The following is a 17,914-nucleotide window of genomic DNA, read 5'->3' as shown; positions in this document are numbered from 1 at the left end:
TCATGTATTCCGTCCTTTATTCATTTTGGTATTTGTCGTGTATTTTGTCACATATTTATGTTTTCATGGGATTTGTCATGTAGTTGGTCATGTATTCTGTCAGCGTGTATTTTGTCGTTGTGTATTTGATCATGTATTCTTTTTTTCTGTGGGTTTTGTTGTGTTTTTTATTTTCAACTTTTTTGTCACATATTCTGTCTTTGTGTATTTTGTCGCGTATTTCGTCACCATGTATTTTGCCGTCATGTATTCCGTCCTTTATTCATTTTGGTATTTGTCGTGTATTTTGTCACATATTTATGTTTTCATGTGTTTTGTCATGTAGTTGGTCATGTATTCTGTCAGCGTGTATTTTGTCGTTGTGTATTCCATCTTGTTTTTCGTCGCATATTCTATAACGTGTGTTGTGTTTTTTCTGTCATAGTGTGTTTTGTCGTCGTCTATTTTGTCCTCATGTATTCCATTGTGTATTCTGTTGTGTATTTGGTCATGTAGTTTGTCATGTATTCTGTCAGCGTGTATTTCGTCAGGCATTCCCTAGGGAATTTTGTCGCATATTCTATAACGTATTTTGTCATCGTGTATTCTGTCGTCTGTCTGGTATTTTGTCGTCGTGTATTGCAGCAGACATTTTGTAGTGTATTTTGTTATGTATTCTGTTGTGTATTTGATCATGTAGTTTGTCATGTATTCTGTCATCGTGTATTCTGTCGTGAATTGTGTTTTCTATTTTGTCATCGTGTATAACGGCGTGAATTTTGTAGTCTATTTCGTCGTGTATTCTGTCGCGTATTTATTTTTTCATGTATTTGGTCATGTAGTTTGTCATGTATTCTGTCAGCGTGTATTTCATCGTGTATTCCGTCAGGTATTCCCTCAGGTATTTCGTCGTATTTTCTATAACGGATTTTGTCATTGTGTATTTTGTCGTCGTGTATTCTGTCTTTTATTTATATTGGTGTTTGTCACGTATGTATTTTATCATGTACTTTGTCATTATCTATTTTGTCCCCATGTATTCCATTGTGTCTTCCGGCGGAAATTTTGGAGTTTCTTTTGTTGTGTATTCTGTCGTATATTTGGACATTTAAGTTTTAGGCATTTCTTTTCCCTAAAAGCAAAGCAATCTTAATGATAATTTTTTTTACAAAATATAGAGAGTGCTGTAAACGTACAAATACTGGTTCATTCGTGTACGATTGCACTTTTAACTTTCTTTTTACCTATAAAAGACCTTAACCTCTGGTTGTGCATTTCTTTTGAAGTTTTACGTTAGTACGGTACTGTATTTGTGTATATACACTGACCACAATCGCAAAACATTGGATGCAACAGAAATCGAACCTGGGATGCGGTGGTGAGAGTGCAAAATCCTATCTACTAGACGATCAGTGATATAGATGATATATGAAAAGGCATTTTGCTCTAATTTTAGTCAGGGTAGACAAATGTTTAAAAACAGAGAGTCCTCCAGAGATATATGAATCAACGTCATGTAGTTTGTCATGTATTTTGCCGTCGAGTATTTTGACGTTGTGTGTTTCATTGGGTATTTTGGCTGGCATATTCTACTGTGGATTTTTTCATTGTGTATAATGGCGTGTATTTTGTACTCTATTTTGTCGTGTATTCTGTCATGTATTTTGTCGTAATGCTTTGGTATTTTGTTGTCATATTTTTCCATATATTTTGTCAAGCATATAGTCGTGTACTTTTTCTCAAAAAAATATTGAAATGAAGAAGCTGCCCAGTTTCCTGAGCTTTTCACCTATCGGTTGATCGGTGATGAACGAATCGGCTACTAACGTCTTGGTTCCTTCACCCTGGTAGATGAACCAATGAGAGAAAAGCTCAGCCAGTTTGCTCCGCCCACTTATTTGAATAACAACACGATACTCGACAAAATACACGACAAACTGATTACATTTATCTCGTATATTAGGTAATACGTGGTTTGTGTAAGTGTTGCTTCTTTATACATTTATTGCTACATATGTCAGGATTGGTCCGCCATACAAGACAAGAAAAAATGGGGAGGGGCATGCAGAGGGTACATAAAGTATTGCAACATATCCTTTGATATACTTTCGGTCAACATTTTGGGATAAAGGTCTTGTTTGGTTCAAGCAAATCCTAGCAAGCGCACAGAAAAAGCAGATGGCTGACATCAAAAACACAGCAGCAACTCCAGATGAAATTCAATATGACAATTTGTTCTCACCGTAGGGCTGCAACAACCAATCGATGACATCGATTCGAAGCGATTTTTTAAAAGCGTTCGCAACTTATTACCTCATCGATTCGCCGTGTAGCTGGATTTATAAGCCACTAAGCACCTTGAATCAATGCAAATACGTAAGTGCATTAAATGGTAGTACACCTTAAATTGGGCAGAGGGGCCTTGAGACTCTTAATAAGAGTTTCATACATTTTTGGGTTGGATTATTACGAGCAAAAAACTGACATGAAACAGTCAAACACTACAAAGTTAACCATTTTTAAGGGAACTCGAAGAGCTGCAGAAATGCAGAGAAAATACTTATAAATAAATTCATAAAATAATCAAAAAAATAAAAATGATGAACATTAATCTCAACAAATGGAGCAGATTTTTCAACATACAGCGGCGCAGTGGTTAGCGCATGTGCGTCACAGTTCATGTCTTGGGAACCTCCTGCGTGGGTTCAAATCCAGCTCCAGACTTCCTGTGCGGTGTTTGTATGTTCTCCCCGTGCTTGCATGGGTTTCCTCCGGGCACTCCGGTTTCCTCCCACATCCCAAAAACGTGCATTTCAGGTGAATTGGCCGGTCCAAATTGTCCCTAGGTGTGAATGAGCGAGCGAGTTGTCTGTCCCTGTGTGCCCTGCGATTGGCTGGCAACCAGTTCAGGGTGTCCCCTGCCCACTGCCCGATGATTGCTGGGATGGGCTCCAGCCCCCCTGCGACCCGAATGAGGATAAGCGGTACGGCTGATGAGATGAGATCATTTCCACATTGGAAATGATTATCATATTCAAAAATTTAACCCCAAAAACAACATTTTAAGAAGTGATTTAAAGTTTTTGATATTTGTTGGCAAAAAAAAACTTTCTACACATCATGTTTAATTTATTGCTCTTTCTTCGATTTTTTTGTTGTATGTCTAGATGAAATATTTGGATCAGGTGGTAGGAAAACAATATATTACACATTTGCAGGTGTATAACATACATTTTATGGCATCATTTTGTTTTTTGTTATTTGACATTTTTTATAGTTTTATATTACAGAATATTCTGTTCTTTTTGTGTATTTTCAGTCCAAAACCTCAATATTTGGATATAGGAGGAAAATAATAATGTGTTTTTTTTTATATTTCCGATTCATCGAAGGACCATCGATCGATTTACATAGAATTACTTATCTTTACAGATACTAACTTGAACCCTCATATTACTCTATTTCAGGGGTGTCAAACTCATTTTAACTTGGGGCCCACACGATAGATCAAACATTCTGTCTGGGGCCGGACTAGTAGATTAAAGAGAAAGAGGGATAAAAAAATAAGAGAAAGAGGGAGGGAAAAGGAGAGCAGACAGGACAAAGAAAGCAAAAGAGAGAGAGGGGAAAAAGAAAAGGAGAGGAAGAAAGAAATCCAAGGAGAAATAGAAAGACAGAAGGAGAGAAAAGAGAAAAGAAAGCGCGAAGGGTAGGAAGAGAAAGAGAAAAGGGAGAAAAGGAAAAAAGGAAGTTAGAGCAAAATAAGTTAAAAAGACACAGAGAGAGAAAGAAACAGAGCAACCAAGGAAGAGAGAGAGAGAGAGACACAGTGATAGAGAGAGAGAGAGAGAGAAAGACAGAGAAAGAGAGAGAGACAGAGACGGACAGAGAGCGAGACAGAGAGAGACACAGAAAGAGAGAGAGAAATAAAAGTACAGTGTATTTTTTTCGAGGCACCTAGCTTTGGCAACATCAAGTTGACATATTTCAACCTGCAGCTTGTTTTTCTCTTGCGCTTCCCTGAGTGTTGTCTCGCAGGCTGGATTCAATCCCTTAGCGGGCCTGATCTGGCCCGCGGGCCGCCTGTTTGACACCTGTGCTCTATTTTCTGCACTATAATGTGCACCAGATTATAAGGCCACCCCACCCCCGCGCTATATAATGTGCACACTGTCCCTTTAAGAGCCGAGTGCCAATAACCCCTCCTACCGTTCTGGTCCACGGTCTGAACGTTGGCCCCGCGGGACAAGAGCTGCCCGACCGCCTGTTTGAGTCCGCTGCGGGCCGCCAAGTGGAGCGGTCTGACGAGACAAGGGAGAGGATGAAGCCGGCGTCCGGCTCCTCTTTGAGCACTGTCCCTTTAAGACGGGAAACTCACGTTTGGAGCGCCGCGTTGGCGGCGTTGACTTGCGCCCGGTCCGAGGACTTTTCCAGGAGGAGAAGGACGCACTCTTCTTTTCCCTGGGTGAGAGAAAATGCGTAAACGGAGAAACGTGGAAACGGTGCTAAGACGTGTGTGCGCCGTTAATGAAGGGGTGGCTAACTCAAGAAAGATACAATAAGAGAGTGCAAGAGAGAAGGAGGAAGAGAAAGAGAGAGAAAGGCAGAATGAGACAAATAAAGATGGAATAAAATGGAGAAAGAGGAAAAGAGCAGGAAAAAGGAAGGAAAAAAAAAGATAGAATGACAGAATGAAAGAGAATACAAGAGGAGAAAGAGAGCAGGAAAAACAAAGGAAACAAAAAAAGATAGAATGACAGAATGAAAGAGAATACAAAAGGAGAAAGAGAGCAGGAAAAACAAAGGAAACAAAAAAAGATAGAATGACAAAATGAAAGAGAATACAAAAGGAGAAAGAGAGCAGGAAAAACAAAGGAAACAAAAAAAGATAGAATGACAGAATGAAAGAGGATAAGAAAGAAAAGAGAAATAAAGAAAGATGGAATAAAATGGTGCAAGAAAGGAAACGGAAAAAGATAGAATGACAGAATGAAAGAGAATACAAAAGGAGAAAGAGAGCAGGAAAAACAAAGGAAACAAAAAAAGATAGAATGACAGAATGAAAGAGAATACAAAAGGAGAAAGAGAGCAGGAAAAACAAAGGAAACCAAAAAAGATAGAATGACAGAATGAAAGAGGATAAGAAAGAAAAGAGAAATAAAGAAAGATGGAATAAAATGGTGCAAGAAAGGAAACGGAAAAAGATAGAATGACAAGGAGAAAAGGGAGAAAGAAAGAGGGAAAGCGAATCAAAGAAAAAGAAAGAGAGAGATGGAATCTCACGAGGCCAGAGGGAAAGAGAAACGCAGAAATTGAAAAAGAGGGCAAGACAGAGGGAAAGAAAGAGAAAAGAAGAAAAATACAGTAATAATAATACAGTAATAATACAAAAATCTGACATACTTCTACAGAAATACTGCTAAGAAAATACTACAAAAAATAAAACTAGTACCAAAAGTGTACAAAAATACAATACTAGAAAACTACAGTAATACTACAAAAATTCAACAGATATTCGACGAATACTAAGAAAATACAACACAAAAGAAAACAAAATTTTGTAGTTCTCCCACAAAAGTATGCAAAAATACTACAATTTTTTTTTAACTACAGTAATACTACAAAACGTCTAAAGAAAGACTACAAAAATCTTAAATACTACTACAGCAATAATACTAAGCAAATATTACGAAAATAAAACTACAGAAGTACGACAGAAATACTGCAGAAATACTACAAAAATACAACAAAGGAAATACTAGAAAACTACAGGAATACTGCAACGATTCTACATAAATACTACAGATTAATACTATGAAAATACAACACAAAAGAAAACCACAAAATTACTACCAAAAGTGTACAAAAATACTACAAAAATATTTTTAAACTACAGAAATATTACAAAAGGTCTATAGAAATACTACAAAAATCTTAAATACTACTACAGAAATAATACTAAGCAAATACTACTAAAATAAAACTGCCGAAATACTGCAAATTTACTACAAAAATACTATAAAGGAAATACTAAAAAAATACTATAAAACTAAAAAATGTCCATAGAAATACTATAAAAATCTTACACACTACTACAGAAATAATACTAAGCAATACCACTAAAATAAAACTACAGAAATACTACAGAATTACGACAAAAATCCTAGAAAACCACAAAATATCTATAGAAATACTAAAAAAAAATTCAAATACTACTACAGAAATAATACTAAGCAAATACTACTGATGTAGAAGTACTACAGAAATACTGCAGAATTACTACAAAAATACTAGAAAACTACAAAACGTCTATAGAAATACTCCAAAAATCTTAAATACTACTACAGAAATAATACTAAGAAAATACTACTAAAATAAAACGACAGAAGTACTACAAAAATACTACAAAGGAAATACTACAAAAATCCTAGAAAACTACAAAACGTCTATAGAAATACTCGAAAAATCTTAAATACTACTACAGAAATAATACTAAGAAAATACTACTAACGTCAAAATACAGAAGTACTACAGAAATACTGCAGAATTACTACAAAAATTCTAGAAAACTACAAAATGTCTATAAAAATACACCAAAATCTGACTGCAAAAATACTACACACATACAATCAAAAGTACTGCTTAAAACAGGGACCTAATATATAATAATCGGGAGTGTTTCAAACCCAAATTAATGAAAGCAAGCTCAGTAATGGATCTGTCTCCAGGACAGGGCCCTTTTTGAACCCAATGTGGCCCCCAGACTCCAAATAGTCAAGAAGAGCTCCCCCTTGTGGACACTCACATTCTTACAAGCCAGATGCAGGGCGGTGTTGCCGTCTCTGTCGACGTAATGCAGGCAGTCGGTGGCGCTGTTGAGCAGAAGTTCTAGACCGGCCGAACGAGAACACGAGTCAGCAAAACCGGAGCCTTTTTTTTTCTCACCAAAGCGCCAAATGTGAAAAGACGCGTACCGAGGGCCCCTTTGCGGCCCCTCAGGGCGGCCATCATGGGCGGCGTGCGGCCCCAGAAGTCTACAACGTCCGTTGCCGCGTGGTGAGAAAGCAGCAGCTGCACGCAGTCCGCGTCACCCGAGAAGGCTGCGGCGTGGAGGGGGGTCCTGAGAGGGAGACCAGGTCAATACCCAGATTACCGAGGAAATGTGTTTATACATCTCCTAGAACAGGGGTGTCAAACTCATTTGAACTCGGGGGCCACACGATAGAACAAACATTCTGTCGGGGGCCGGACTAGTAGATTCAAGAGAAAGAAAAAGAGGGAGGGAAAAGGAGAGAGGGTGGGACAAAGAAAGAAAAAGAGAGAGAGGGAGAAACAAAAGATAAAAAGTCGCGAGAGAGGGGGGGAAAAGAAAGGGAGAGGAAGAAAAAAATCCAAAGAGAAATAGAAAGACAGAAGGAGAGAAAAGAGAAAAGAAAGTGCAAAGGGTAGGAAGAGAGAAAGAGAAAAGAGAGAAAAGGAAAAAAGGAAGTTAGAGCAAAAGAGGTTAAAAGACACAGAGAGAGAAAGAGACAAAGAGCAACAGAGGAAGAGAAAAGGAGAGAGAGAGAGAGAGGGAGAGTGGGAGAAAAGGGGTGGAAAAGAGAAAGAGAAAAAGAAAGAGAGAGAGAGAGAGAAATAAATACAAGTACAGTGTCTTTGTGAGAGACACCTGCCTTTGGCAACGTCAAGTTGACATATTTCAACCTGCAGCTTGTTTTTCTCTTGCGCTTCTCTGAGTGTTGTCTCGCGAGCCGGATTCAATCCCTTAGTGGGCCTGATCTGGCCCGCGGGCCCCCTGTTTGACACCTGTGTCCTAGAACAATAAAATCAAAATGGAGGGGGGAATAAAACCATTGCAGACCTACCAAAACCTGGTCATCCTTCGAAACCTGGGAAGCTTTTTGACCCTTGCGGCCATACTAACAAAATATTACTTCTTTTTTTTTGACAGGGAGAAAGAGAGGAAAGGGAAAAAGATAGAATGATAGAATGAAAGAGAATAAGAAAGAGAGAGGAAGCCAGAAAGAAAAATAAAGATGGAATAAAAGGGTGAAAAAGGGAAAGAGCAGGAAAAAAGAAAGGAAACAAAAAGAAAGAATGAAAGAGAAAAAGAAAGAAAAGAGAGAAAGTCAGAAATAGAGAAATAAAGAGATATAGAATAAAATGGAGCAAGAAAGAGGGAAAGAGTGGGTTAAAGAGAGGAAAGGGAAAAAGATAGAATGATAGAGAATAAGAAAGAGAGAGGAAGCCAGAAAGAGAGAAATAAAGATGGAATAAAGTGGAGCAAGAGAAAGGGAAAGAGCAGGAAAAAAGAAAGGAAACAGAAAAAGATAGAATGACAGAATGAAAGACCATAAGAAAGAAGAGAAAGCCAGAAAGAGAAATAATGAAAGATGGAATAAAATAGAGCAAGAGAGAGAGAGAAAGAGCAGGGGAAAGAAAGGAAACGGAAAAAGATAGAATGAAAGAATAAGAAAGCCAGAAAGAGATAAATAAAAAAGAATGGAAAAAATGGAGAGAGGGAGAGTGTGAGATAGATAGGAAAGGAAAAAAAGAATGAGAATAAGGAAAAGAAGGGGAAATAGAATGAAAGAGGGCCACAACATATATATTACATAGCAAAATATATATACCACTTGAAACTTTTGGAGAGGACCTTGTTGGGCCTTGCCCCAAAATATATGCAGAGACAGAAATATGGCAGAAAGGGAACCCTATTTACTGCATTCGTTTAGCAACATTCAATTTGTCCAAGAGATGCTGGGCTTTTTGTACCGTGTTCAACAAGATCACGTGATATTTTTCTCGGAATCGAAAGTATTTTTTTCTCGGAATCGGCTCGCTTAGTCAAGAACTTGTGATTTCTTGTATCAACATTATCTCATAACATCCTGCCAGATGTCTGTTGTCAGCTCGAATGACTTACAGTTAATCCACAACAACCTCCCCCTTGTTAATCTCCCACACCGATACTTAAATAAAAAACAACCGAGAAAAAATACAGAGTAAAAGGAAAGTAAACAAAATCATCGTGGACATAATGACCCGAATTGTACTTTTAGCTACTGGCGCGTCAGCCTGCTGAAATTAATTGATTTAGCTTTTTTTGTTAACGCTTTGCTTGAAAAAATCTCCGACACTTCAAACATTTACTTTTGTATTTGGCGTTGACACCTCCCCTTTAACATTTCGAATCATGCTTTTTTCCTAAAAAACCTTCTCCCACAGATACTAAAGATCGTTGAGGCTCCTTTATTTGTAAATTATGGTTTCAAAACAAGGTGCAAGCAGAGTTCATTTGGGATAATGTCACAAAAAACTGCAAAGGAAAAGTTGAGTAGGTTTCCCTTCAGCGCAGTGGACGAGAGTGGGGAGTGTGCTATGTGTGCAGGAATCCGGGGCCACCCCTACTGCTCACCCAATAAAATTGCTCCGTGGGCTTGACTGGCGTTTCAGTTTGTTCTGTGGGTTTTTATCAAAGTGTCTCAACAGTGAACATATATTATTTAATAAGTTTCCATATAAAGGATTCATTAGCAACAAACAGCCAAAACGGGGTATGTTGTTGCGAACCGTGACTGTAAACTGTGTTCGAGACTGTGCTTTTTATATACTGGACCGAACAACTTCGATTCAGCTTAGCACGCACCAAACTCAACTTTGAGCTAATCAGACTTGGATCGCTGCAGAGGAAGTTTGCACAAGCTGGATTTGAGCTACGAGCCATATGTACTCATGAAAAAAGCCATAGGTTCCCCACCCCCGCTCTAAATTTTCGATCTAAACAGGGAGGAAACTAATCAGAGAAGCAACTAAGAGGCCCATGATTACATTGGATGACCTATAAGCTAACACAGCTGAGGTAATACAACGTGTGCATAAGACAACTATTAGTCTTGCTCTCAATAAATCTGCCCTCTATGGAAGAGTAGCAAAAAGTAATCCCACCCCCACTGTCAAACATCGTGGTGGCAGCATCTTTTTCTGGGCTTTGTTTTATCAGCAGGGACTACGAAGATCGCTATAGTTGATGGGAAGTTGGATGTGGCCGAATAAAGGCCGATTCCGTGAGTTTCTCGAATGTAAACAAACTCGCTTCCGCTTCAAATCGGCCTGGTTAACCCAGCCTGCATGTGTTATCCCAGCATGCTCTTCGTGTCACAGTCACAATTCAGAGTTCAGAGACAATGACCATTGTTGTGGATTAACTGTAAGTCAGCAGCCCTGAGCTGACAGTAGCTTATTGTGGAGAAGACATCTGGCGGGAGTCAGGAGATAAGTCACAAGAAGTTGACTGAGCAAGTCGGGGCCGGAAAAAACATTTTCAATTCCGACTTGCTCAGTCAGGGTTTCCATCAAGATGGCAGAGAGGAAGACATTTTAGCAAAGTTCCATGAAGTCCCGGATTTCTTGGAAGGGAATCACCCGGAAAAAGTCTTGACAAGTCGTGCATTTTTGACTGCTTGTCAAAAGCAGACGTCATTGGATCAGTTTTTCAATAAACGCCAGGCAAAAAGGTAAATGAATATTTTTATCATTTCTTTAATTCTTAATAAAACTTTAACATATATTTGTTTCATATTCTGATGCTCTTAAAAGATTTATGATGAAAAATCTAACTATAATCAGGTGCGGTTCCTACAAGGGGATAATGGAGTTTCCTTCTTATATTGAAGCATGCGGCTTTGGATCAGGTACTTTCTGTTGTCCGGAGTTTACAATACGTATCTTTTATATATTGAACGGAGACACCAACCTGTCCTTGGCATCCTTGCAGCCGGTGATGTCGGATCCCATGGCCTCCAGCAGTAAAGCGGCGCAGGCCTCGTGATCCTTTATCCTGTTTAGGCGGAAAAACACTTCCGTTTCATGGGGAACATGTAAAAGAAGGGAGCCATCTTTTTTTGTTGCTAGGATACGGAACACCGTCGTCCTCCATGGGGCGCCGGCAGGTAGAAAGACTAGAGTTCATTAGAGCTTGGGGGCCACAGGGTAGAGAAACGTCTTTCTTTCTCTCTTCCCGTTCCCCCCAGTATATCACTCTCTGTCTCTGTCTCTCTCTCAGTCTCTCTCTCAGTCTCTCTCTCTCTGTCTTTCTGACTCTCTCTCTCTCTCTCTTCCCGTTCCCCCAGTCTCTCTCTCTCTCTCTGTCTTTCTGACTCTCTCTCTCTTGCCGTTCCCCCAGTCTTTCTTTCTCTCTCTCTCTCTGTCTTTCTGACTCTCTCTCTTCCCGTTCCCCCAGTCTCTCTCTATCTCTCTCTCTCTCTCTTCCCGTTCCCCCCAGTCTCTCTCTCTCTCTGTCTTTCTGACTCTCTCTCTCTCTTCCCGTTCCCCCCAGTCTCTCTCTCTCTCTTTCTGACTCTTTTTCTCTTCCAGTTCCCCCCAATCTCTCTCTCTCTCTTTGTCTTTCTGACTCTCTCTCTCTCTTCCCGTTCCCCCAGTCTCTCTCTCTCTCTGTCTTTCTGACTCTCTCTTCCCGTTCCCCCAGTCTTTCTCTGTCTTTCTGACTCTCTCTTCCCGTTCCCCCAGTCTCTCTCTCTCTCTCTGTCTTTCTGACTCTCTCTCTCTTCCCGTTCCCCCAGTCTCTCTCTCGCTCTCTCTCTCTGTCTCTCTCTTTCTGACTCTTTTTCTCTTCCTGTTCCCCCCAGTCTCTCACTCTCTCTCTCTCTCTGTCTTTCTGACTCTCTCTCTCTCTTCCCGTTCCCCCAGTCTCTCTCTCTCTCTGTCTTTCTGACTCTCTCTTCCCGTTCCCCCAGTCTCTCTCTGTCTTTCTGACTCTCTCTTCCCGTTCCCCCACTCTCTCTCTCTCTCTCTGTCTTTCTGACTCTCTCTTCCCGTTCCCCCAGTCTCTCTCTGTCTTTCTGACTCTCTCTTCCCGTTCCCCCAGTCTCTCTCTCTCTCTCTGTCTTTCTGACTCTCTCTCTCTTCCCGTTCCCCCAGTCTCTCTCTCGCTCTCTCTCTCTGTCTCTCTCTTTCTGACTCTTTTTCTCTTCCTGTTCCCCCCAGTCTCTCACTCTCTCTCTCTCTCTGTCTTTCTGACTCTCTCTCTCTCTCTCTTCCCGTTCCCCCAGTCTCTCTCTCTCTCTCTCTCTCTCTCTCTGTCTTTCTGACTCTCTCTCTCTTCCCGTTCCCCCAGTCTCTCTCTCTCTCTCTCTGTCTTTCTGACTCTTCCCGTTCCCCCAGTCTCTCTCTCTGTCTTTCTGACTCTCTCTCTCTTCCCGTTCCCCCAATCTCTCTCTCTCTGTCTTTCTGACTCTCTCTCTCTTCCCGTTCCCCCCAGTCTCTCTCTCTCTCTCTCTCTTTCTTCCTCTCTTTCTTTCTTTCTATCTTTTTTTCTCTTTCTTCTTTCCCTCTCTCCCTTTCACTGCTTCTTTCTCTCTCCCCCCTTTTTTCTCTCTTTCTGTACCTCTCTTTTTTTATTCTTCCTCTTTAATCTACTAGTCAGGCCCCCTGAGAGTTTTCTTTTAACAAGTGGCCCCCAGTTCTTTGACAGTACACAAGTTATTTGTGAAAAAATGTGTATTAAGTACAGTATTTTTTTTTGTGTAAAAAATACTTGAACCTGTAAATTAATCTTGGTTTTGAGTAATATTGAGTAATAAATGAATAAATCAAGGTTTCTATTTCATAATTTTCCTGTTTTGCAGGGGGGTTTTTGTAATTATTTGAAAATTTTCTTATTTTGGGTTCCTGAGGAAGAACATGGCAGTTGAGATTTACTGGAAAGTAGATATAATTGTCTCAGAATACAATAGCATTAAGATACACTTCAAATTCGGAGGTATATTTACAAATTTGGATGTAATTCCTAGGTGGGACCAAATTCGCTAAAACAAAGGAAGTGGTGACGCTTTATAGAACAGTACCGTACAAACTACCGCTAGCTACCGTTAATGAAAAGGAAGAAATGCACAGGCAAAGCAAAATCCGCATGATGGCAGCGTCAGCGTCATTTTTAAGCACTCCACCCGAAAACAGAGCTCTTTTCCGACCCTGGAATCGAGAGGTTAAAATTCAAGCATTTCCAAGGATTTCGAGCACCCGTACAAACCCTGTAACAGGCTACACTTTGAAACAGGTCGGCTTGATTTTGCCAAAGTCAGGTGACACTCACTAAGAAGGTAGAGCTGTTTTGCTTTATCTCTCTTCCTCATTTTTTTCTTTCTCTTTCTTTCCGTTTATCCCAGTCTCTCTCTTTCTCTGTCTTTCTGACTCTCTCTGTTTCTCCCAGTCTCTCTCTTTCTCTGTTTTTCTGACTCTCTCGGTTTCTCCCAGTCTCTCTCTTTCTGTCTTTCTGACTCTCTCTTTCTCCAAGTCTCTGTCTTTCTCCGTCTTTCCTAGGCGGGACCGAATTCGCTAAAACAAAGGAAGTGGTGACGCTTCATAAAACAGTACCGTACAAACTACCGCCAGCTACTGTTAATCAAAAGGAAGAAAACTGCACTGGCAAAGCGAAGACGCATGAGAGCAGCGTCAGCGTCATTTTTAAGCACTACACCCAAAAACCAAGCTCTTTTCCGTCTCTGGAACAGAGAGGTTAAAATTCCAGCATTTTCAAGGATTTCGAGCACCCGTACGAACATTGCGGTAAACAATTGAAGGGCAGCTTACTTACACGGCGCAGTGCAGTGGCGTAAACGGGTTCCCTTCGATGCAGCGGCAGCCTTTCTGCTCCAACAGAACCTCGACGCAGGCCTCGTGACCTGAGGACACACAGATTGGAAGGAGGGGTATTGCAAAAGTAATGACCCCCACACCCCTTGAAACTTATTGCCATATTTGTGGGTTATAACGTTATAGAATACTCAAAATATGTTCTAAGAATCAACATGCAAACAAAGGCTACCGCACCAAATATTAACATTGGTTTTCTCAGGTGTTCAAATACTTTTGCAGCTATATCACACAAATAAATTGTTAAAAAATCATGCATTGTGATTTCTGGATTTTTCTTTTTAGTTTATCTCTTTCACAGAGGACATCAACCTACGATGAAAATTTCAGACCCCTCCATGATTTCTAAGTGGGAGAAATAGCAAAATGGCAGGGTGTTCAAATACGTATTTGCAGCTGTATCACACAAATAAATCGTTAAAAAATCATGCATTGTGATTTCTGGATTTTTCTTTTTAGTTTATCTCTCTCACAGTGGACATTCACCTAGAATAACAATTTCAGACCCCTCCATGATTTCTAAGTGGGAGACATGGCAAAATGGCAGGGTGTTCAAATACTTCTTTGCAGCTATATCACACAAATAAATCGTTAAAAAATCATGCATTGTGATTTCTGGATTTTTCTTTTTAGTTTATCTCTCTCACAGTGGACATGCACCTGGAATGAAAATTTCAGAGCCCTCCAAGATTTCTAAGTGGGAGAAATAGCAAAATAGCAGGGTGTTCAAATACTTCTTTTCTTTACTGGAGATAGTGCCAACAAATAAAAAATTGAAAATAAGGCATTGCAAAAATAGTGGCCCCCTTTGAGTTGAGACTTTGTGCCACCTCTATTTCAAACAGAAAATTTGCCAATTCTTCCTTACAAAAAAAGCTGAAGCTACTAAAGGTTGGATGGTAAGCGTTTGTGCACAGCATTTTTCAGATCTTTCCACCAATGGTCTAGATCAGGCGGCCCGCGGGCCGGATCAGGCCCGCCAAGGGCTTTCATCCGGCCAGCGAGACAAGAGAAAAACAGGCTACACTTTGAAATGGGTCAGCTTGATTTTGCCAAAGTCAGGTGACACTTATTGAGACGCTGGAGCTGTTTTGCTTCATCTCTTTTCCTCTTTTTTCTCTTTCTCTCTTTCTGTTTCTCCCTTTCTCTGTCGTTCTGACTCTCTCTCTCTTTCTGTTTCTCCCAGTCTCTCCATTTCTCTGTCTTTCTGACTCTCTCTCTCACTTTCTCCCAGTCTCTCTCTCTCTCCGTCTTTCTGACTCTCTCTTTCTCCCAGTCTCTCTCTCTCTCCGTCTTTCTGACTCTCTCTTTCTCCCAGTCTCTCTCTTTCTCCGTCTTTCTGACTCTCTCTTTCTCCCAGTTTCTCTGTTTCTCCGTCTTTCTGACTCTCTCTTTCTCCCAGTTTCTCTGTTTCTCCGTCTTTCTGACTCTCTCTCTTTTTGCCAGTCTCTGTCTTTCTGACTCTCTCTCTTTTTGCCAGTCTCTGTCTTTCTGACTCTCTCTCTTTTTGCCAGTCTCTGTCTTTCTGACTGTTTCTCCCAGTCTCTATCTCTCTGACTCTCTCTGTCTTTCTGACTGTTTCTCCCAGTCTCTCTGACTCTCTCTGTCTTTCTGACTGTTTCTCCCAGTCTCTCTCTGACTCTCTCTGTCTTTCTGACTGTTTCTCCCAGTCTCTCTCTGACTCTCTCTGTCTTTCTGACTGTTTCTCCCAGTCTCTCTCTGACTCTCTCTGTCTTTCTGACTGTTTCTCCCAGTCTCTCTCTGACTCTCTCTGTCTTTCTGACTGTTTCTCCCAGTCTCTCTCTGACTCTCTCTGTCTTTCTGACTGTTTCTCCCAGTCTCTCTCTGACTCTCTCTGTCTTTCTGACTGTTTCTCCCAGTCTCTCTCTGACTCTCTCTGTCTTTCTGACTGTTTCTCCCAGTCTCTCTCTGACTCTCTCTGTCTTTCTGACTGTTTCTCCCAGTCTCTCTCTGACTCTCTCTGTCTTTCTGACTGTTTCTCCCAGTCTCTCTCTGACTCTCTCTGTCTTTCTGACTGTTTCTCCCAGTCTCTATCTCTCTGACTCTCTCTGTCTTTCTGACTGTTTCTCCCAGTCTCTCTGACTCTCTCTGTCTTTCTGACTGTTTCTCCCAGTCTCTCTGACTCTCTCTGTCTTTCTGACTGTTTCTCCCAGTCTCTCTGACTCTCTCTGTCTTTCTGACTGTTTCTCCCAGTCTCTCTGACTCTCTCTGTCTTTCTGACTGTTTCTCCCAGTCTCTCTCTGACTCTCTCTGTCTTTCTGACTGTTTCTCCCAGTCTCTCTCTGACTCTCTCTGTCTTTCTGACTGTTTCTCCCAGTCTCTCTCTGACTCTCTCTGTCTTTCTGACTGTTTCTCCCAGTCTCTCTCTGACTCTCTCTGTCTTTCTGACTGTTTCTCCCAGTCTCTCTCTGACTCTCTCTGTCTTTCTGACTGTTTCTCCCAGTCTCTCTCTGACTCTCTCTGTCTTTCTGACTGTTTCTCCCAGTCTCTCTCTGACTCTCTCTGTCTTTCTGACTGTTTCTCCCAGTCTCTCTCTGACTCTCTCTGTCTTTCTGACTGTTTCTCCCAGTCTCTCTCTGACTCTCTCTGTCTTTCTGACTGTTTCTCCCAGTCTCTCTCTGACTCTCTCTGTCTTTCTGACTGTTTCTCCCAGTCTCTCTCTGACTCTCTCTGTCTTTCTGACTGTTTCTCCCAGTCTCTCTCTGACTCTCTCTGTCTTTCTGACTGTTTCTCCCAGTCTCTCTCTGACTCTCTCTGTCTTTCTGACTGTTTCTCCCAGTCTCTCTCTGACTCTCTCTGTCTTTCTGACTGTTTCTCCCAGTCTCTCTCTGACTCTCTCTGTCTTTCTGACTGTTTCTCCCAGTCTCTCTCTGACTCTCTCTGTCTTTCTGACTGTTTCTCCCAGTCTCTCTCTGACTCTCTCTGTCTTTCTGACTGTTTCTCCCAGTCTCTCTCTGACTCTCTCTGTCTTTCTGACTGTTTCTCCCAGTCTCTCTCTGACTCTCTCTGTCTTTCTGACTGTTTCTCCCAGTCTCTCTCTGACTCTCTCTGTCTTTCTGACTGTTTCTCCCAGTCTCTCTCTGACTCTCTCTGTCTTTCTGACTGTTTCTCCCAGTCTCTCTCTGACTCTCTCTGTCTTTCTGACTGTTTCTCCCAGTCTCTCTCTGACTCTCTCTGTCTTTCTGACTGTTTCTCCCAGTCTCTCTCTGACTCTCTCTGTCTTTCTGACTGTTTCTCCCAGTCTCTCTCTGACTCTCTCTGTCTTTCTGACTGTTTCTCCCAGTCTCTCTCTGACTCTCTCTGTCTTTCTGACTGTTTCTCCCAGTCTCTCTCTGACTCTCTCTGTCTTTCTGACTGTTTCTCCCAGTCTCTCTCTGACTCTCTCTGTCTTTCTGACTGTTTCTCCCAGTCTCTCTCTGACTCTCTCTGTCTTTCTGACTGTTTCTCCCAGTCTCTCTCTGACTCTCTCTGTCTTTCTGACTGTTTCTCCCAGTCTCTCTCTGACTCTCTCTGTCTTTCTGACTGTTTCTCCCAGTCTCTCTCTGACTCTCTCTGTCTTTCTGACTGTTTCTCCCAGTCTCTCTCTGACTCTCTCTGTCTTTCTGACTGTTTCTCCCAGTCTCTCTCTGACTCTCTCTGTCTTTCTGACTGTTTCTCCCAGTCTCTCTCTGACTCTCTCTGTCTTTCTGACTGTTTCTCCCAGTCTCTCTCTGACTCTCTCTGTCTTTCTGACTGTTTCTCCCAGTCTCTCTCTGACTCTCTCTGTCTTTCTGACTGTTTCTCCCAGTCTCTCTCTGACTCTCTCTGTCTTTCTGACTGTTTCTCCCAGTCTCTCTCTGACTCTCTCTGTCTTTCTGACTGTTTCTCCCAGTCTCTCTCTGACTCTCTCTGTCTTTCTGACTGTTTCTCCCAGTCTCTCTCTGACTCTCTCTGTCTTTCTGACTGTTTCTCCCAGTCTCTCTCTGACTCTCTCTGTCTTTCTGACTGTTTCTCCCAGTCTCTCTCTGACTCTCTCTGTCTTTCTGACTGTTTCTCCCAGTCTCTCTCTGACTCTCTCTGTCTTTCTGACTGTTTCTCCCAGTCTCTCTCTGACTCTCTCTGTCTTTCTGACTGTTTCTCCCAGTCTCTCTCTGACTCTCTCTGTCTTTCTGACTGTTTCTCCCAGTCTCTCTCTGACTCTCTCTGTCTTTCTGACTGTTTCTCCCAGTCTCTCTCTGACTCTCTCTGTCTTTCTGACTGT

At 41.4% G+C, this 17,914-nt stretch overlaps 1 protein-coding gene across 4 annotated transcripts in view; it reads right to left on the bottom strand.

Moving 5' to 3' along the window:
* The window catches only part of ankrd44 (ankyrin repeat domain 44), an 82,821-nt gene that overhangs the window by 3,517 nt on the left and 61,390 nt on the right, over positions 1-17,914 (bottom strand). For all 4 annotated transcript variants that reach the window (XM_088352615.1, XM_088352618.1, XM_088352617.1 and 1 more), the window contains exons 22-27: positions 13,595-13,682; positions 10,736-10,819; positions 6,954-7,099; positions 6,785-6,867; positions 4,358-4,440; positions 4,189-4,280 (exon numbers count right to left, since the gene is read on the bottom strand). In XM_088352615.1, coding sequence (XP_088208741.1) covers positions 4,189-4,280; positions 4,358-4,440; positions 6,785-6,867; positions 6,954-7,099; positions 10,736-10,819; positions 13,595-13,682 — 576 coding nt within the window. The remainder of the gene's footprint in view (positions 1-4,188; positions 4,281-4,357; positions 4,441-6,784; positions 6,868-6,953; positions 7,100-10,735; positions 10,820-13,594; positions 13,683-17,914) is intronic.

Source organism: Urocampus carinirostris, chromosome 14, assembly GCF_059441175.1.
Source record: "Urocampus carinirostris isolate Australia breed hairy pipefish chromosome 14, RoL_Ucar_1.0, whole genome shotgun sequence".
Taxonomy (NCBI): Eukaryota; Metazoa; Chordata; class Actinopteri; order Syngnathiformes; family Syngnathidae; genus Urocampus; species Urocampus carinirostris.
Note: the sequence above shows the minus strand (reverse complement) of the source record. Positions and strands in the feature narration are given on the sequence as shown.